Source organism: Rhineura floridana, chromosome 4 (genome assembly GCF_030035675.1).
Source record: "Rhineura floridana isolate rRhiFlo1 chromosome 4, rRhiFlo1.hap2, whole genome shotgun sequence".
In the NCBI taxonomy this organism is placed as follows: Eukaryota; Metazoa; Chordata; class Lepidosauria; order Squamata; family Rhineuridae; genus Rhineura; species Rhineura floridana.
The window spans coordinates 82,418,019-82,438,302 of NC_084483.1; the positions used below are offsets into that span (position 1 = coordinate 82,418,019).

At 41.0% G+C, this 20,284-nt stretch overlaps 1 protein-coding gene across 6 annotated transcripts in view; it reads right to left on the reverse strand.

Moving 5' to 3' along the window:
- Window positions 1-20,284, reverse strand: part of HACE1 (HECT domain and ankyrin repeat containing E3 ubiquitin protein ligase 1) — an 84,429-nt gene that overhangs the window by 42,920 nt on the left and 21,225 nt on the right. For 4 of the 6 annotated variants that reach the window (XM_061623445.1, XM_061623444.1, XM_061623449.1 and 1 more), the window contains exons 10-17: window positions 16,497-16,603; window positions 15,707-15,953; window positions 13,668-14,005; window positions 11,306-11,374; window positions 7,044-7,131; window positions 6,436-6,547; window positions 6,252-6,349; window positions 5,595-5,682 (exon numbers count right to left, since the gene is read on the reverse strand). In XM_061623445.1, the coding sequence (XP_061479429.1) occupies window positions 5,595-5,682; window positions 6,252-6,349; window positions 6,436-6,547; window positions 7,044-7,131; window positions 11,306-11,374; window positions 13,668-14,005; window positions 15,707-15,953; window positions 16,497-16,603 (1,147 nt within the window). The remainder of the gene's footprint in view (window positions 1-5,594; window positions 5,683-6,251; window positions 6,350-6,435; window positions 6,548-7,043; window positions 7,132-11,305; window positions 11,375-13,667; window positions 14,006-15,706; window positions 15,954-16,496; window positions 16,604-20,284) is intronic. The other 2 variants (XM_061623447.1, XM_061623446.1) reach the window with 1 other exon arrangement.

A 20,284-nucleotide genomic window follows, 5' to 3' on the forward strand; every position in this document is an offset into this window, starting at 1 on the left:
TAAGAACGTACCTACAACCAACAGATATTTCTATCAAACTTTAAAAAGCAGGGAAATTGGGCAGCTATAGCAAGGGGAGGGCAGCTGTGAGAGAACTAGGAAAGGTCCTCAAATGCAAAGATTTATCACTGAACACTAAAGTCAGGATCATTCAGACCATGGTATTTCCGGTCTCTATGTATGGATGTGAAAGTTGGACAGTGAAAAAAGCGGATAAGAGAAAAATCAGCTCATTTGAAATGTGGTGTTGGAGGATAGCTTTGTGCATACCATGGACTGCGAAGAAGACAAGTAATTGGGTGTTAGAACAAATTAAACCAAAACTATCACTAGAAGCTAAAATGATGAAACTGAGGTTATCATACTTTGGACACATAATGAGAAGACATGATTCATTAGAAAAGATAACAATGCTGGGAAAAACAGAAGGGAGTAGAAAAAGAGGAAGGCCAAAGAAGAGATGGATTGATTCCATAAAGGAAGCCACAGACCTGAACTTACAAGATCTGAACAGGGTGGTTCATGACAGATGCTCTTGGAGGTCGCTGATTCATAGGGTCGCCATACGTCGTAGTCGACTTGGAGGCACATAACAACAGTGAATGCACCAGGCGAACATGAAAGCTGACTTCCTCTCTGAGATATTGTACTGCCCTACACATTTATCAAAATGCAAACACTACTTGGGTTGGTCTTTCGCAATCCAATCCACTTCCTGTGTAGCTTGGAAAATTTTGGTAACATGTACCTCTGAGGATATGGTGAGTGACGGCAACACCTGCAATCAGCCCAAATAATAGAAAAACGACATGTGCTGTGCTGATCTTGTTTTATCAAGGAGGAAGCAACAATGTTAAGATACAGTTGATATAGTTCAGGTTGTCACTTTAAGTATGTTTGATTTACTTTGCAATTTTGGTGAGGTTTCCAATAGTGAATCATTTTCTTTTGCTTCTGTTTCTGTGAATATGTGAAGCACAGCAACACTTTGCAACACTAAAAAAATGCCGAAAGCTATTGTGGAATAATGGCACTGACTATTCTGCAGAATAGTCTCCAGCAGACATTCGGAGTGTCTGTTTGCACAAGATAAAATAGTGGGAGGCGAAATATATTCTAGCAAATTTCTAGGTGTCCTCTATGTTTTTAATTGACCATGCCCACTTTTCCTTAAATGAAGTGGTTGAAAACATGCATCTTAGGTAGGCCAAGTTTATTTTTCCAACAGCTAGAATCATTGTAGCAACCTATTGGAATCAGTCTGATTTTACATCAAGCTGCAGTTTCAGATTCAACTGTTAATGCACCCAAAATAGAAATATAACATAACCTGCAATTTGAAACACAAAAGGCTGTCTTCACCATCATTGACTAATAAAAAGGCTTTAAAATTAATAAAAATAAATTTGATATAGGTTTCTAGGATGAATAATGAGGGAAATAAAATTTTCTAGATTAGTTTCTATGTAGAAACAATAGTAATACAGGAAAGATGCAAAGTAAGAACACCAACAAACATACAAAACTGTAATTCTCCATCTTTGGAGATGGCAGGTGTTGCCACCACTCACCATATGCTCAGAGATGAAAAATGGAAATGGAATGCCTTCAAGTCGATCCCGAATTATGGCTACCCTATGAATAGTGTGTTCATGGTAAGCGGTATTCAGAGGGGGTTTACCATTGCCTCCCTCTGAGGCTAGTCCTCCCCAGCTTCCCACGGCCTGCTCAGCTTGCCACAGCTGCACAAGCCAGCCCCTTCCTTATCCGCAACTGCCAGCTGGGGAGCAACTGGGCTCCTTGGGACTATGCAGCTTGCCCACGGCTGCACAGGTGGCAGGGCACGTAACCCAAGCCACTCCCTGTGGGGGTGATCTTTAGCTGGCCCTTGACACCCAGGAAACATGAGCAGGGATTTGAACTCACAAACTCTGGACTCCCAAGCCAGGCTCTCCTCCCCACTGTACATGTCACCAAATTCTTCCAAGCTACACAGGAAGTACATTGGACTGTGAAAGACCAACCCAAATTGTGTTTGCATTTTGACAAATGTGTAGGGCAGTACAATAACTCAGAGAGAAGGTCAGATCTCATGCTCCCCGGTGCATTCACTACAGCTGCCCAATTTCCTTGCTTTTCAAAGTTTGATAGAAATATCCAGTGGCTATAGGTACGTTCTTAAACTAAAAGGTTTTTTGCCTGTTAGTGAGTTTCTCAGCTTTTTAATCTGGGAGGTAAGAAATGGGATCCTGTGCAAGTTTCCTGAGAATAGATTGATGATGTGCATGCTTACTGAGTTCAATGGGATTTGCTCCCCTGCAATCATGCTTAGGACAGGCGAAACTGACCACAGAGAATGGGGAGGGGAGGAGGAGGAAAGGCAGAGGGCAGGAGGGGGAAGGGAGGAGGCAGGAGGGGGAAGGGAGGAGGAGGGCAGGTTTGATCATTTGCATGTTTATTTTCAGTGGGACATATAGTCCAGAGCATAGATCAATGGGCCAAATGGAGCTTTTGGCTGGAGCCTGGCTTTGAAACTGAACAGTGCAGCAATTTTTCGGAGAATCTGGTGGGCTATTTAAAGAAAAAAAAAGTCACAAATCTAACTGAGCACATGCAATGTTTTGAAAATACAAGTCTACCACAGCTGAATGTTTAATCTCAAAATCATCTTCTTTATGTATCAGGAACTGAACTCTTTTAAAAGGTTTATACACCTTTTTTGGGTGCCAAATGTAAAATTTTACAAGTGGAAGATTATTTCAGGCAACAGCCTTTATTGATTGATTGATTGATTGATTGATATCCCACCCTTCCTCCCAGCAGGAGCCCAGGGTGGCAAACAGAAACGCTAAAAACACTTTAAAACATCATAAAAAGACCTTAAAATACATTAAAACAAAACAATGTTAAAAACATTTTTAAAAAGCTTTAAAAACATCTTTAAAAACAAAAACAATAAAAGGGTTAAATACATTATTAAAGAAAACATACTAAAAGCAATTCTAACACAGACGCAGACTGGGATAGGTCTCAACTTAAAAGGCTTGTTGAAAAAGGAAAGTCTTTTTTTTTTTTTTTTTTCAATAATTTTTATTCAGATTTTCATAAAACATACAAGACAAAATCATAAAACATTCAAAGACAAAAAACAAAATCAAAAATAGTTAAACAAAAAGAAAAAAAAGAAAAAAAGAAAAAAAAAAAACAAAAATAAAAAATAAAGAATAAAATATTGACTTCCCATTTGTCAAAGATCAAATCAGTTATAAGTCTATAATATATAACAATCCTGTCTCTTAAGTCATATTATAAAATCACTTTCCTCCAGTAGTTATCTTACTTAATCATCAAATCTCATAAACATTACTTTATTCTTTCCACAAAAAGTCAAAGAGAGGTTTCAATTCTTTAAGAAATATATCTATCAATTTTTTTTTCCAGATAAGCATATCGATTAATCCATCTCATTACTAATTATGATAATCTTATTGTCATAACCATAGTCAAAATAAACATTTCAATTAATCCATCACATCAGAATCTGTTAGGTTCAATAATTTCAGTAGCCATTGTTCTATTATCTCTATTAGTTCCATTTTCCATCTTCCATCTTCAGTAGTCTTGTTAAGTCCAGTAATTTCAATATCCAATCTTCCATTATCAGTATTCCATAATAATCTTGCTGTCAAAGCCATAGTCATATAGTAAGAGTCTGATGGGGATTACCTCTATCCCAAATATTTTCTTGCCATCCATTCTGAATAGGTTGCTGAAATACTGCTGTAAAATCATATCTCTGTTCTTTTTTTCAAAATACACTGGGTCATCTCTTAAAAGTTTTTCCATTGTCACATGGCTGCAGTTAATTCCATAGATTTTCTCTATATTGGGCTCCATCACATCATTCCAGTCCAGAAGATTATCCATGCCATTGATAACTTTATCTCTAGAATCTTCATTCATTTCTTCAGAGATAACATTGAGTTCCAAACAATAGATTTTATTTCTAAAGTCCATAGACTCCAAATCTTGTTCCTGTTCCACGTTGGTTCCAATCTCCGGGATCTCCTCTCTCACAGGGACCCCTATTCCAGTCTCCAGGGTCACCTCTCTCACAGGGACCCCTGTTCCAATCTCCGGGGTCTCCTCTCTCACAGGGACCCCTTCCAGGGTCACCTCTCTCACAGGGACCCTTATATCTTTAATCTCCTGCTTCATTTTACTCAATTCAATTTTCATTATCTCAATCTCATCCATTATTTTCTGAAACATAGTTATTTCCAGATTTTCAGCCACTTTCTTAATTGCCATTTTAAAAGAAAAATATAGGAAAACCACTTCTTATTTCAGCAACAATTGGGTTAATACTCCAAACTTGGTGACATCACAGTATAAACAGAGCAGACAGCCTTATCTCTCCAATAGTTAAGTAAACAAAATGCAGTTCCCAGGATCGAAACAATTAATGGCAATCGTCAAGAAACAGATTCGTCAAAATAAAATAGACCAAAAAGAGAGTAGTCTCAAAACAGTATAATATTTTTCAAAATAAAAATCTGGAATAGAAATCCCTCTTCTGTGTATATCTTTAGAATGCAAATCCAGGACAGCTTTTTGCAACAAAAACAGAGATAAGCTATTAATTAGTGCGTAGCAGAGAGAAGTTATGGCTCCCCAGTGAGATGTCAAAAACCGATCAATCTGGCAAATCTCTTTTAAACAGCAACAATTTAAGTCAAGTAAAAGAAAAATATAGAAAGAAGGGTGCTTGCCTGTTAGTGCGTTCTCTCTTAGAAGATAAGGTGAACGTTCGCTTTATCAGATAGAGCTTGCTGTTAAAAATCCGTCCCACCTCCGTCGGCTGGACCTCGTCCCATAAATTAATGAGATCTGGTCGTCCCAACAAAAATAGGCTTTGAGGTTAATCTCTTCGTTTCTCCCTACCCGGGAGAAGTTTAATCAGTCAAAAAAAAAAGAAAAAACTGACTGATATATCTGAATAAGCTTCTTTTGAGGCAGGAGCCCGTCTCAAAAGCAGGCACAGGCTAAGTCACCCTTCCCGGAAGTCCGAAAAAGGAAAGTCTTCAAAGGCACCGAAAAGATAGCAGAGATGATGCCTGCCTAATATTCAAGGGGATGGAATTCTACAGGGTAGGTGCCACCACACTAAAGGTCCGTTTCCTATATTGTGCAGAACGAACCTCCTGATAAGATGGTATGTGCAGGAGGCCCTCACCTGCAGAGTGCAGTGATCGACTGGGTATATAAGTGATAAGACGGTCTTTCAGGCATCCTGGTCCCAAGCTGTATAGGGCTTTGTACACCAAAACTAGAACCTTGAACTTGGCCCGGTAGCAAACGGGCAGCCAGTGCAATTCTTTCAGCAGTGTAGTGACATGTTGGCAATATCCTGCCCCAGTGAGCAGTCTCACCGCCGCATTTTGCGCCAGCTGCAGCTTCTGGACCAACCTCAAGGGCAGCCCCACATATAGCACATTACAGTAATCCAGCCTGGAGGTTACCAGTGCATGGATAACAGTGGTCAGGCTATTCTAGATTAAATTTCAAACTATTGTAAGGAGATTCCAACATACCATCAGCTGATTGAGTAAAAAGGGCATAATCTGGGTTAACTATTTCATTGGATAAAATATCAAACCACTCGCGTACCACACCTTGACCCTAGAAGCAAAACACAAAGAGGAAATACTTCAGTTATAGTTTTGTACATTGTATATTCATTTTTTCAGTCCTATACAAGTATTTAATGATATCAAATTTTTATTCATATTATATATGTATATATACACACAGACTTTAAACACGTCAGGTGATCTTTCCTAAAAACATAGCCCAAATTTTATCTATTCCACACTGTTCTTTCCTGCCCGGCATATTTCTGTATATCTTGAGGCAGGAAACAGAAATTCAATACCCCAGAGTGTACAGAACTCTTTGACAAAAATCACATTCAGTTGCAATGTTTAGCAGCGGCAACAAATAGTCTAAAGATGACACACCATTCTTCTGTTAGGCATTTTACTCCTCAAGAGTTAGCCTGAAAAAACTTCTCTGTTGTGATCTATTGGCATCAGGACCTAGTATAATAGTGAGCCAACAGGCCCAAGTAGGATTTTTTCCTTCTTATTTAAGAGAGATATGCTGTGACAGTCTCTTCAGGATAGGAATTCTGAAACTATATATGCATCTCATAAAACCTATGCTTTACACATTATGCACATTTTACTCACCATGCCTTCTTCACCATGGAAACGGACAGCAATCCCCTGTTTCAGCTTTGCAGAATTTGCTTTAGATACAACTTCACAGCTGCTCCTAAAAATAGAATCTAAATATGAAAAACAATTAATTTCTTAACTTTTGTCAACAGAGAAGAGTTTGCATGAAGAGGATGGCACAAGTAAAGTTTCTTACCTCTGTGGACCAACAGAATGTCATTTTCACTGACTGGCCTGTGAACCATGTCTGAATCAGGCTGTCCTGAATGCAAGTGCTCATAAAACCATTCGCAGCGATCTTTAAAGGGCTAAACGGGAAGAAAAACACATACAAAACCAAATGTGTCAAACGTATTATGAGATAGGATGGAATGGAAGACAAAAAGGCTTGAGCTGGACAGCAAGTGACAGAAGGCCAGGATCCAGAAAGCTCGTTTCCACCAGCCCAGTGGAATTTTTGACTGTTTTTTTTAACAACATATTCACTTTTTTTTTTTTTTTTTTTACAACAGAGTCGCTTCTGAAATCTTCCTCTATCTTGCAGGATTTTGGGGGACAAAATAAAATTGATCTTCAAACACCATTCAAATTAAACTGTCATATCAGTTTCTTGTTTGTGCAATCAGTGGATTGACTATATCAATAAATCTCCATGAAGGTAAAAAACATATTTAGAAGTTTGACCTTATGGCTTCTGGAACCCACTTGGTTTAGCAAGTTGTGTTACGTACCTTAAACATCTATGTTTAGCTGAAATTTAGCTGAAAGTTGTATCAGACATTAAATTATGCTTTCAACACTCACCTGTGCTTTTATGATATGCATGAATCTGGACATGAGCTCAGGACACTCAAGAAGAAAGTGGAAATGATCAAAAATAATTTTGGGATTTCTGGAAAAAAGCAAACCCAAGATTAAGATACAGGGCCACTGCTTGATTCAGTAGGTATACAGGTCCAAACTTTGAAGCAAATGGGCATCATCTTAATCTCACACATATTAAAGACAAGTATCAGAAGTATTGACTCCTGAGTAAAGCCTCACAAATGAAATAACAGAAATAGGTTGAAGCTGTTGACTATGAAAAATGCTTTGCCTTGAATATGCCATATGTGACAAAAGATCTAGTGGCAGCATGTATATTACAAACATGATGGCTCCCACATTCAGTGCTGCCCTATGATGAACTATAATGTACAAAACAGCAGAGAAATGTGGTGTTTTTTCACCATGTCAAGTTGCATACATAAGAACATAAGAAGAGCCTGCTGGATCAGGCCAGTGGCCCATCTAGTCCAGCATCCTGTTCTCACAGTGGCCAACCAGGTGCCTGGGGGAAGCTCGCAAGCAGGACCCGAGTGCAAGAACACTCTCCCCTCCTGAGGCTTCCGGCAACTGGTTTTCAGAAGCATGCTGCCTCTGACTAGAGTGGCAGAGCACAGCCATCACAGCTAGTAGCCATTGATAGCCCTGTCCTCCATGAATTTGTCTAATCTTCTTTTAAAGCCATCCAAGCTGGTGGCCATTACTGCATCTTGTGGGAGCAAATTCCATAGTTTAACTATGCGCTGAGTAAAGAAGTACTTCCTTTTGTCTGTCCTGAATCTTCCAACATTCAGCTTCTTTGAATGTCCACGAGTTCTAGTATTATGAGAGAGGGAGAAGAACTTTTCTCTATCCACTTTCTCAATGCCATGCATAATTTTATACACTTCTATCATGTCTCCTCTGACCCGCCTTTTCTCTAAACTAAAAAGCCCCAAATGCTGCAACCTTTCCTCGTAAGGGAGTCGCTCCATCCCCTTGATCATTCTGGTTGCCCTCTTCTCAACCTTTTCCAACTCTAGAATATCCTTTTTGAGATGAGGCGACCAGAACTCTACACAGTATTCCAAATGCGGCCGCACCATAGATTTATACAACGGCATTATGATATCGGCTGTTTTATTTTCAATACCTTTCCTAATTATCGCTAGCATGGAATTTGCCTTTTTCACAGCTGCCGCACACTGGGTCGACATTTTCATTGTGCTGTCCACTACAATCCCGAGGTCTCTCTCCTGGTCGGTCACCGCCAGTTCAGACCCCATGAGCGTATATGTGAAATTAAGATTTTTTGCTCCAATATGCATAATTTTACACTTGTTTATATTGAATTGCATTTGCCATTTTTCTGCCCATTCACTCAGTTTGGAGAGGTCTTTTTGGAGCTCTTCGCAATCCCTTTTTGTTTTAACAACCCTGAACAATTTAGTGTCATCAGCAAACTTGGCCACTTCACTGCTCACTCCTAATTCTAGGTCATTAATGAACAAGTTGAAAAGTACAGGTCCCAATACCGATCCTTGAGGGACTCCACTTTCTACAGCCCTCCATTGGGAGAACTGTCCGTTGATTCCTACTCTCTGCTTTCTGCTTCTTAACCAATTCCTTATCCACAAGAGGACCTCTCCTCTTATTCCATGACTGCTAAGCTTCCTCAGAAGCCTTTGGTGAGGTACCTTGTCAAACGCTTTTTGAAAGTCTAAGTACACTATGTCCACTGGATCACCTCTATCTATATGCTTGTTGACACTCTCAAAGAATTCTAATAGGTTACTGAGACAGGACTTTCCCTTGCAGAAGCCATGCTGGCTCTGCTTCAGCAAGGCTTGTTCTTCTATGTGCTTAGTTAATCTAGCTTTAATAATACTTTCTACCAGTTTTCCAGGGACAGAAGTTAAGCTAACTGGCCTGTAATTTCCGGGATCCCCTCTGGATCCCTTTTTGAAGATTGGCGTTACATTGGCCACTTTCCAGTCCTCAGGCACGGAGGAGGACCCAAGGGACAAGTTACATATTTTAGTTAGCAGATCAGCAATTTCACATTTGAGTTCTTTGAGAACTCTCGGGTGGATGCCATCCGGGCCCGGTGATTTGTCAGTTTTTATATTGTCCATTAAGCTTAGAACTTCCTCTCTCGTTACCACTATTTGTCTCAGTTCCTCAGAATCCCTTCCTGCAAATGTTAGTTCAGGTTCAGGGATCTGCCCTATATCTTCCACTGTGAAGACAGATGCAAAGAATTCATTTAGCTTCTCTGCAATCTCCTTATCGTTCTTTAGTACACCTTTGACTCCCTTATCATCCAAGGGTCCAATCGCCTCCCTAGATGGTCTCCTGCTTTGAATGTATTTATAGAATTTTTTGTTGTTGGTTTTTATGTTCTTAGCAATGTGCTCCTCAAATTCTTTTTTAGCATCCCTTATTGTCTTCTTGCATTTCTTTTGCCAGAGTTTGTGTTCTTTTTTATTTTCTTCATTCGGACAAGACTTCCATTTTCTGAAGGAAGACTTTTTGCCTCTAAGAGCTTCCTTGACTTTGCTCGTTAACCATGCTGGCATCTTCTTGGCCCTGGCGGTACCTTTTCTGATCTGCGGTATGCACTCCAGTTGAGCTTCTAATATAGTGTTTTTAAACAACTTCCAAGCATTTTCGAGTGATGTGACCCTCTGGACTTTGTTTTTCAGCTTTCTTTTTACCAATCCCCTCATTTTTGTGAAGTTTCCTCTTTTGAAGTCAAATGTGACCGTGTTGGATTTTCTTGGCAATTGGCCAGTTACATGTATGTTTAATTTAATAGCAGTGTGGTCACTGCTCCCAATCGGTTCAACAACACTTACATCTCGCACCAGGTCCCGGTCCCCACTGAGGATTAAGTCCAGGGTTGCTGTCCCTCTGGTCGGTTCCATGACCAACTGGTCTAGGGAATAGTCATTTAGAATATCTAGAAACTTTGCTTCTTTGTCATGACTGGAACACATATGCAGCCAGTCTATGTCCGGGTAGTTGAAGTCACCCATTACTACCACATTTCCTAGTTTGGATGCTTCCTCAATTTCATATCTCATCTCAAGGTCGCCCTGAGCATTTTGATCAGGGGGACGACAGATCGTTCCCAGTATTAAGTCGCTCCTGGGGCACGGTATCACCACCCACAACGATTCTGTGGAGGAGTCTGCCTCTTTTGGGGTTTCGAGCTTGCTGGATTCAATGCCTTCTTTCACGTATAGAGCGACTCCGCCACCAATACGTCCTTCCCTGTCCTTCCGATATAGTTTATATCCAGGGATAACCGTATCCCACTGGTTTTCTCCATTCCACCAGGTCTCCGTTATGCTCACTATATCAATGCTCTCCTCTAAGACCAAGCACTCCAGTTCTCCCATCTTGGTTCGGAGGCTCCTAGCATTAGCGTACAGGCACTTGTAAGCAGTGTCTCTCTTCAAGTGTCTTTGGCACTTGTGGTTAGGCCTGTGGTAATTTTGCTCTTCTGAATTTATATCCTGTGCCCCTGCTCTCACAATGCCTACTTCTAGGCCTACCCCTTTTAAAATTTCATCATTTCTTTGGTTTTTATCCCAGGGGGATAAAACACTCAGGCCGTAATATTTTACTAAGCACTAAGAACAGATTTTGGAAAAGAGAGAAAAGAATCTTCTGAATGAATGAGGACTTTAGTCAAAGGCCCCTTGTTGAAATCACACACACATACACACGCACACCAGTACTCCCAACAGTGTGTCCATGTAGCCCGGACCTCAGCACCACTATGGCACACCCCAGCACCATCGAAGTAAACTGCAGCAACACCTATGTCAGGAGGATGGTTCTGCACTTCAACCCACTGCACTGCTGGTGAGAACACTCCACAAACAGGCCACCACCACAGGAAGGACCTTTCCCCCATTACTTCCCACCACTCTTCAGATAGCAATTCTGAATAGACTTCTCAACATATGGACAGATGTGTTGGAGAAGTTGATCTTAGCATGATATTACGTCTGAATTGGATCAAAGAAGCAGCTACAAAAGTTAGGTTTACTCTCCCTAAACTTACTTATATTCTTACAGATGTCCAAGACCATTATTAAATCACCATTAATTTTAAACGTTGTTGTTAATTAAGCCTCAGGTAAGCATTCCAGCTATATAGCTGCTTTATCTAGCACAACACATCACAGATTAAAAGGGTTATCCGTTTAACATGTTTCATGAAATATTCTTGTTAATTTCTGATGACATACCGGTTTACAAAGCATTTAAGAACATTGTCGTGTTTGCAGACAAACTCTATGAAGCGAGGAGATGTCATTCTGCAATAAAACGTTCAGATTAACAAAACATCCAAATCAAAAGATAACAACCCATCACAACACTTCCTTTTCTAGGAAACAATCCAAACAATTTACATTGGAGCAGCTACGTTAAAATCACTTACTCAGGAATGAACAGGGTGGCCCTAGTCACAATGTCTAAAATAGGATCGATAGGCCGGGGGGGGGGAGATGAAAGAGGAGGGGTGTATGGTCAAACGTATCACAATGTATTGGGAGGGGAAGAGTTGCAAAAGCACTGACTTATGAAAGCCTGCTTTTAGACAAAAAGCTAAAAGTCCTGTAGCAGTCTAACAAAAATGTGTTCTGAACAGGCACCAATCCTGGAATAAGACACAGCCTCAAATTTTAACATAACACACAGGACTGTAGTGAACATACAATAGGATAAATGCCACATAAACCACTCTGAGCTCTTTGGAGGAAAGACAGTATACAAATATGTTAAATATTGTCTCCTATAGCCTCCAGTTCCTATGTTTTCAGACTTCTGGACCAGTTGATCTAGAAGTCCTTACTAATCAATCACAACATAAAAATTCTTCTGCTCTCCCCACCGCAGCCAGCAGTATGAACCCTCAAAAGCAGGGTTAAAATATCTTAAGTAAATAAATGACCAGCTTTAAACACTTCTCCACATATGCTAGATCAGGGGTTCCCCAAACGATGGTCTGTGGACTACCAGTGGTCCACAATCTTCATTCAGGTGGTCTGCAGCATATCCACATTTATATTAATTTTTAATTGCATTTTACTGCTTCTTTCATTTCTTATGTTGTATTTTATTGTATTACACTTTAAATTCTATGAAATGTGGGTTGTAATACTATAACATAAAAAACAGAAGAGGTTTCAGCAATTCCAACATCCACAAAGTAGATAAGCAGAGTATGTTATTCTGCCCTTGTCCTCCAGTGGTATAGATGACAGAAGCCAGCAAAACAGGCCATCTGCTTAGGATTCTACAATACATGAAAAGATGGAAAGGTGTATACCTTTCCCTGAGGCACTGCAGAATCAAGAAATCAGTAGCACTTTCCTCTGCAGACACACCCTCTGTTTCCCAGGATAGCTTCATTATTGGTCTCTAATGGAACTAAACGAGCAACGCTTATTTAACTATCATTTCCTATGTAACTAACATTTCCTGTGCAAGAAGAGTGAAAGCTTACAGAAACCAGTTTAGTGTTTTTAAAAGCAATACTCAGTACATGGCACATTATAATTTAAATTATACAATGACTATTTTAATCAAGGACACTTGTTGTCTATAAAACAGGGCATTTACTTGCTAGAGTTAACAGGTTGTTTTTATTATTGAGGGGTCCTTTTTTCCTTCTTAAAAAAATTCCAAAACAAAATTGCTTCAGTTCAGAAAATACTTTCTGTAAAGATTCCTTGTCATGCCTGTGCTACAGAAACTACAGTCAACAAAGCAACAATCAGGGAAGTGAAGAACTTTGATGAAGTTCAACCAATTTAGGGAGAAGCAGAATGTGGAAAGGTGTGATGGGCTAGCAAGAGATGGCAGGCACTCTTAGGAAAAGTTGCTCCAAAAAGGTAGGAAGCCACAGGAAGCTACTAGAATCTACAGAGAATGACTTAATGATATACCACGATCACTGCAATACCATGATTACTGAAAGCTTCATGAAAGTATCCTGTACCCCAGGAATGGGAAAGCTCTGGCCTTCTAGATGTTGTTGGACTGTAACTCGCTGGCCTGGGCTAGAGTCCAGTAAAACCTGGAGCACCACATGCTCCCCATCCCTGCTTTAACCTATCATTTACAGTCTACTTTTCAACTGTATTTTTATAGGAAAGCATTAAAACTTCATGACATTTGGCATTAGAAGCCATACGCTACACACTGTGTGACTGTGATCATGTCACGCTATCACATCAAGGAGATTCAGCTTTGGGGCAGCCTTCCTCAACCCTGGGTCCCCAGACGTTGTTAGATGACAACATTAGCCATGCTGGCTGGGAATTATGGGTGTCGTCCAACAACAGCAAGGGGCCCAAGGCTAGGAAAGGCTGTTTTAAGGATTTTTCAAAGAAATGAACAGCTGTCATTCTGATTCCACACACTTCCTCTTTAAAAAAAGCATTCTTGATTTGTTGTTTTTCCTCGATTAGATCCACTACTCTAAAGACCCCCATTTCAAATTAATGCTGTAGGAATACAGCCCCTCGTCTGATGTGTGCTTTAAATTCCCATCTGGATCTAGAATGAGTGAAAGAAAAGTTGTGTAAGTCAGATCCTCCTTACCCTTGAGGCATCTGACAGGAGCAACACATATAAAATGCTTGAATGACAGCACTCAGCCGGTTTGCTGTCACAGAAATAACATCCTGGCAATCTGCATAAGCTTCCTGCACGCCGCCAACTTCATACATTTTAGGGTCCCCCTTCTCCGCAGGTAGCTTTTTCCTGCCTTCCGATGGAGCCACATCAAAGATATGTGTAGGAGTGCCATCTTGTTGATCTCGTCCCTTTTGCTTCAGTAAAATAGAAGTAATGTTGGCAGAGTCCCTTTTGTTTTTAATCAGTTCTGCAGATATTAGAGCTAGCCATTCATCTAATGAGTGCCAGAGTAATTCCAGAGGCTGCAAAGCACAAGAAAACTGAATTTATAGCAGATGCATTTGTAGATTAGAATAGGGAAGCAATTACAATTTTAACGTTATCTAAAAAATGACACGATGGGAGAAAAAAATTCAGTAAAAGAAAATAATCTATTTTATTAAAAATCATTAACCCAAGTGTGCTGACAGTGTGGTTTTGTAAACATTTTCATTTCATTTTGTTCTTAACAGTTACTAAACTGACAGCTACTAAACAAAATGGCTGTAGAAATTCCCAAAAGTATTTGTATCTTCTTCATTATCAGACATACTGGCACATGAGTGGGTGATACAGTAGTTTATGAAAAACCTTCCTTCCCCTTACACCAAGGCACCCAGAATCCAATCACTGTCATGGATAGACCAAGCAGCACTTTAAGTTAGCACAAGGTAAAAAGTGACTACAGCTTTCTGCTATAGTACCCCTCATCACAAGCTGCAACTCTTTAGATATCAGAGTATCCAATATTCCCCTTTTTCTGTGAACAGGTTTTAGATTTTACATCAAGAATGCCAGATCAAAGTTGCAGAAAAGATCACCTTAAAGACTTGGATAAAAAGATAATCTTCCCTTTAAATAGATAGTAAGCATGAATATTTTATATTTTAAACTTCTTAGGATTTCATTCCTGAACGAAGTTAAAACAATTTTCTTTTACTTTTATGTTTGGGATTTTTATCCAATTGTATTCCTTTTCTCTGAGAAGAGTCTTTCCTCCAGCAGAGGCTTCCATGAATAGAAGTTGGGGAGGGGGTTGCTGCCCATTTCCCCTGTTTTCCCATGGTTTTGTGCAGTGTAACTTCTCCCTATCTAGGGGTGTGTTTTTTGTTGTTGCTGTTTTGATTGTTTTTTCAGTTTTAAGCTTGTAGTCATCCTGCCACCTGGCAGCCTTGCTGGCCCAATGATAAGCTTAATTCCTATAAAAGACTAACTGGCATAACAATTCATATAAATATCATGCCTTGATAAGATCACAATCTAGTCTCCATAAGCAAATGTGACAGCAGGTTTTGGAGACAGCAGGAGACACAGCCCCTTGTGGCTCATTATTGCCTATTATATTAATGGATGTATGAAGAATATCGCTATGGTTGCCATACTTGTGCCTTGCTATATGTTACTAAGCATAACAGATGAAATGGGCAAAAAAAAGAGGCTTCCACCATATGGGGACAGTATTCGATGCCTATTGGGTGATAAAAGTCAAGCTTGCCCATATGATTGTGATAACCACACACTTCTCAGAAGCATCAAGGAGAAGCAGCTCTCTTGCCACTGGGCAAGAGTGTGTCAGCATGGATGTGCATGTGTGTGAGAAAGGGGCCTTACATTTTTGTGAAAAGGAGAGAGATCCATAACTAGAAAGGCCCAGAGTTTGACACCAAGGGCTCAGACCTGCTCTCTCTATATAAAAACACAAGACAAGAGTTTTCCAGAAAATCAAGCACACAGAATTCTCACAATGTTTTCTAAAGCAAGGCTATTATGTCAACTACAGTTAGGTAGAAAGCAATGAAACTAATAAAATTATGATTGTGATATGCTGTCTTAGAGAACTCAGCTTCGTACTATACATGGAATAAAAGAAAAACATTTTGAATGATATGGTAACCAGTTAACATTGATTATAAATGAGAAAAAACAAATGGTCCCAACTTAAAATGGGTATCAACCAAACTTACATCCTCCTCATGAGATGCCTGATTAATGAATGCATGCTTTGTGAAATTCATCTCTTTAAGGTCTATCTTCCTAATAACGTCAATTACTTTTCTGACCTTGAACGCTTGACTTCTCGGAGTTTTATTTCCATTATACCCCATGTCATTTCCATTATTGGGTGAGGATGGCCCAAGGCGAAAGACATGACAAAAAATCCTCACAATCCTCAGCAGGCTCTTCATTTGAGCTTCATAATTACTTGATAAGCTGGAAAGAGCAGGACATGAAGCATTTCAATACAACAGAGAACTACCCCTACGACCCAAGTTAGCACTTCAAAAATTTAAATCTTCAAAATAGCCACAACCAAAGACCCATCCATTCTCCACTGACATATCACCAATGCTCAACTCTTTGGCTGCCTATAGCAATTGCTCACAAATACAGTTTTGTTGTCTTGCTACTGAACTCTACATTTTATAAACAGGAGGTTTAGGTCATGGGGGCAGACCATCCAATCAACTGCCATACTGTATCCCCCTTCTGAGTGGGACTCTGTGCAGAAAAGATACAAGTTAGGTATCCATAGACATAAATACCAACAATGTAGTCACATGTTTAGGTCTGCTTTGTTTCTTCGGGCAAACCGCAGCAAAAACTTAACAAGGTTAAGCAAGTTAGGCATTACTTTCAAATCTATTTTTAAACAAGAGTATTTTGATGACAATTATCAAAATCTTCCATTCTAGAAGAAAATGCACAAAAAGGAAACACAAAAGAATATATTATCTACGGTGATGTCCAAGTTACCTGAGTAGTTTGTGACCATTTGTTGTAGCTACCTCAGCAAGGCTAGTCAAAATTTTAAGATACTGGTTTTCATTCTGCTGAGATAAGTGTTCTAGGACTTGACGCAACTAGGTACAGAAAAAACAGTCATTAAATTTTTGATCACACCAGATGCCAGTAAAATGTTAAATTCAACCAGCAGCTTCTAGCACAAGGAGGGTTATAGCCATGCTTTTTAAAAAAACGAGTTGATGAACTGTATGCATTTCAGCTGATTAAGTTACCATATGTATAAAATTCTGGGAGGAAGAGCAGGATATAAATTTAATAAATAAAATCACATTTTGAAGGAAAACTTCAAATTATTGTTTAGAATAATTCAATATTATCCTAAAAATGAGAACGCAATGCAACAATGTTTAGCTATCACTCAGTTCACATATGTGTACTCCAAGGCTCTTTTTTGGGTGTTGGTCAGAGCTGCCAGTTCAGCTGTCTTTGCTTGGCACCCTCTGGTATTAGTCATCAAAATAGCAAAGCAAGGAGAGTGCTGTCAGGACCCTTCCTGTCAGGATCCCACCTCAGGTGCCACCTGCTAGGATCCCGCCTGTGGTCACCGCCTTGTCACGGTCCACCTCAGGGTCCTGGTCTTTAAATGGTTCTCACTGGCTCGAGCAAAGATCTCTCAAGATCCCACTGCTAGGCAGCACCACCAGTCACTACCTGTAATTCAGTATTGCCTTAGTCTCCTCCTGGCCTATTAGGGTTGCTAGGTTCATGGCCTGAGACTGATCCTGTATCTTTAGGAGAAGAGAAAATCAGCCAAGTGCAGGTGTTCTTGCAACAATGAATGGGAAAAACCGCAAGGTGGAATTCTCCCTTCCCCCTGCACAACTTTTAAAGATACAGAAGACCTCTTGGTTGCCAGGCCCGGCTTCCCAGAGGCTCCCCACCCCTGCTGTATGAAATGTTCTTGCAAGATGGTGCCTACCATCCATTGATGCTACCTCCTGCCTTCAGTAATGACCATCTATTTAAAAAAAATTAAACTTTGAGTCTAAAAAACAAACAGTGAAGTTTTCTTCTTTTTCAGAAGTTATGGCTATAACATTTCATAGGACTCAAAACTGCAAGTCACACATGTTCATTTATTTACTTAGTCTATGTATAAGCCTCCATTCAGGAAGAGTCATCTCTGAGTAGCATGCAATGTAAAAACAAATATAATGAAATCATAGACACAAAAACAAATGAAAAAGAATCACAGAAGACCCAGTAAAAATCAGTACAATCCAGCTAATAAAACATTCTGGAATGCTTAGCCACATTTTAAAAAGTATACACTTGGTGCCAAAAAGACATAAAATTTGAAATCAGCAAAGCTTCTTTGGAGATGGCATACCATATCCAAGGCATCACAGCCATAAAGGCCCCATTCTCAGTCATCTTAAAAAGGCAGGGGAGCCAAGAGAAAGATGTCAGAGGAAGGAAGGGAGGAATGGCCCCAAGCCATTCAGGGCTTTATAGGCAACAACCAGCACATTGAACTGTGCCCACAAATGGACCACAAACAGTCCAGCTCAGGGGTTGGCAATGTAGCGCCTACAGGCACCAGTGTGCCCACCAGTATCTACTATGATAATCATAAAAGGTCTCAGTAAATATCCCCTCAGAAAATCCACAATCTGCATGAGAGACTGTTTGCTTTTCCTCTCAGTTCCTATGTGCACTGACTTGGTCTCTCCTACACTGAACATTATGGAGAAGGGTCATAGCTCAGTGGTAGAGCATCCTCTTTGCATGCTGAAGGTCCATGGTTCAATCTCTAACATCTCCAGATAGAGTTGGGATACATCGTTGTCTGATATCCTGAAGAGCTACTGCCAGTCAGTGCAGACAATACTGAGCTAGATGGACCACTGGTCTAGCTTAATATAAGGTAGCTCCTTATGTTCCAAACATTACCTCCTCACTTAAGCATGCCTACATGTCATTGGATGTTAGAAGACAGGGTGACTGTCCAATCCTAAGGAAAGTGAACCGTTGGTTCTCACCTGAAAGGTGATTTTACTGGATGCCAGTCCATCGCATGGGTAGTAGTCTGCCATCTGGAGTTCAAGGACAGGAAATGCACTGAAGCTTACAGCTTGAGGAAGTAGTTAGGCGTCACTGGCTTGCAGGTCCAGTTCATTTTCAGACATCATCCACCAAGATGTGTTACTGGAAGAACCTATGTGCAGACCTGCAGGAGAGGGAAAAAACAACAGCGGCCCACCACAGGCCACGGAAAGGAAGCCAGTGACGTCCTAAAATAACTTGACTTTACTTGTGATCATGACTGATAAGCGAGAATGGTTGTAGGGAAACACAATGGGAAACTACAGTGCTAAGCTTAGTCCTACAGTGCTAACTTAGACCTAGGTATCTATTATATACATAGGAAAACTTTCAGTCTGCCGCTCTGGCAGATCCTCCTTCTCTTCCTAATGTGGATCTTTAACCTTAGAACGAATTAGTGGCTATGCCCCAATAAGCTGAACCGGGCGGGCTGTGATGGACTGGCATCCAGTAAAATCACCTTTCAGGTGAGAACCAGCGGTTCATTTTCCCTGGATGCCAGTCCATCACATGGGACATACCAAAACTCTCCTAAATGGGTGTGTCGGGCGAGCCAACTAATCCATGGAAAACCGCTTGTTGCAGTAAGGGTACTAGCCGCGTAGGCCATCCGGATGCATGTCCTTAGCCAGCGCGCTAAGGTTGGTGTTGAGGCCTTTTTTGCCCAGAGATCTGGAATGTATGGATATAAACATCGTCTCTGTGGTTCCCAGGTCTCTTGTTCTATCTATGTACGTCCTGAGTGCTCTAGTGACGCCTAGGCAGTGCTGTTCTTTCTCCCTTGGGTGTACTGGTCTGGGGCAAAAGGACAGCAAGACCAGTTCCTGCTCCTTGTGGAAGGTTGTATTGACCTTGGGGATGAAGGAGGGGTCTGTCCTCAGGACTACGGAGACCTCATGGAGGATGCAGAGTTGACATGCAATGGGCAGGGTACCCAGCTCTGAGACGCACCTGGATGACGTGATGGCAGTGAGGAACAGGACCTTGTAGGTGAGGGACTGAAGCAGGATGGTATCAAGTGGCTCGAAGGGTGACCTCTGTAGGGCGTATAGGACCTTATGTAGGTCCCATGATGGGAAAAGGCGGGTGACGGGAGGTTGTGAGGCCGCCGCCCCTTTGGAGAAATGCCGGACCAGCAGGCAGTTGCCAACTGGCTGACTGGACGTGGTCGGGAGAAACGCCAAGATGGCTGATGCCTGTCTCCTTAGCTTAGTGACCTTCAGACCTAATTGGAGGCCCCTGTGTAGGAAACCAAGGACCTGAGAGGGATTGGCTCTGGAGGGGCATATTTCCCTGGATTGACACCATCTGGCGAATGCCTTCCAGGTAGCCTGGTAAATCCCTGTCATGGAATGTCTACTGTGGAAATAATTATGTCAATGACTCCCGAAGTAAGGCTTGATCATTTCAGGGTTCTCCGCTCAAGAGCCACGCTGTCAGACTCAGCCATTCTGGGTTTGGATGTCAAGGTGGTTCCTGGGACAGGAGATCTGGCCTGAGGGGTAGTCTCCATGGTTCTGCCACCGAGAGATTAAGGAGCTCCGAGAACCACGGTCTCCATGGCCACCAGGGGGTGATCAACACCAGGTGGGCCCTTTTCTCCCTCACCCTCCGCAAGGTGCAACCTAAGAGAGGCATAGGTGGTAAGGCATAAAGAAAAACCCTTCGGCCAACATTGTGAGAGGGCGTCT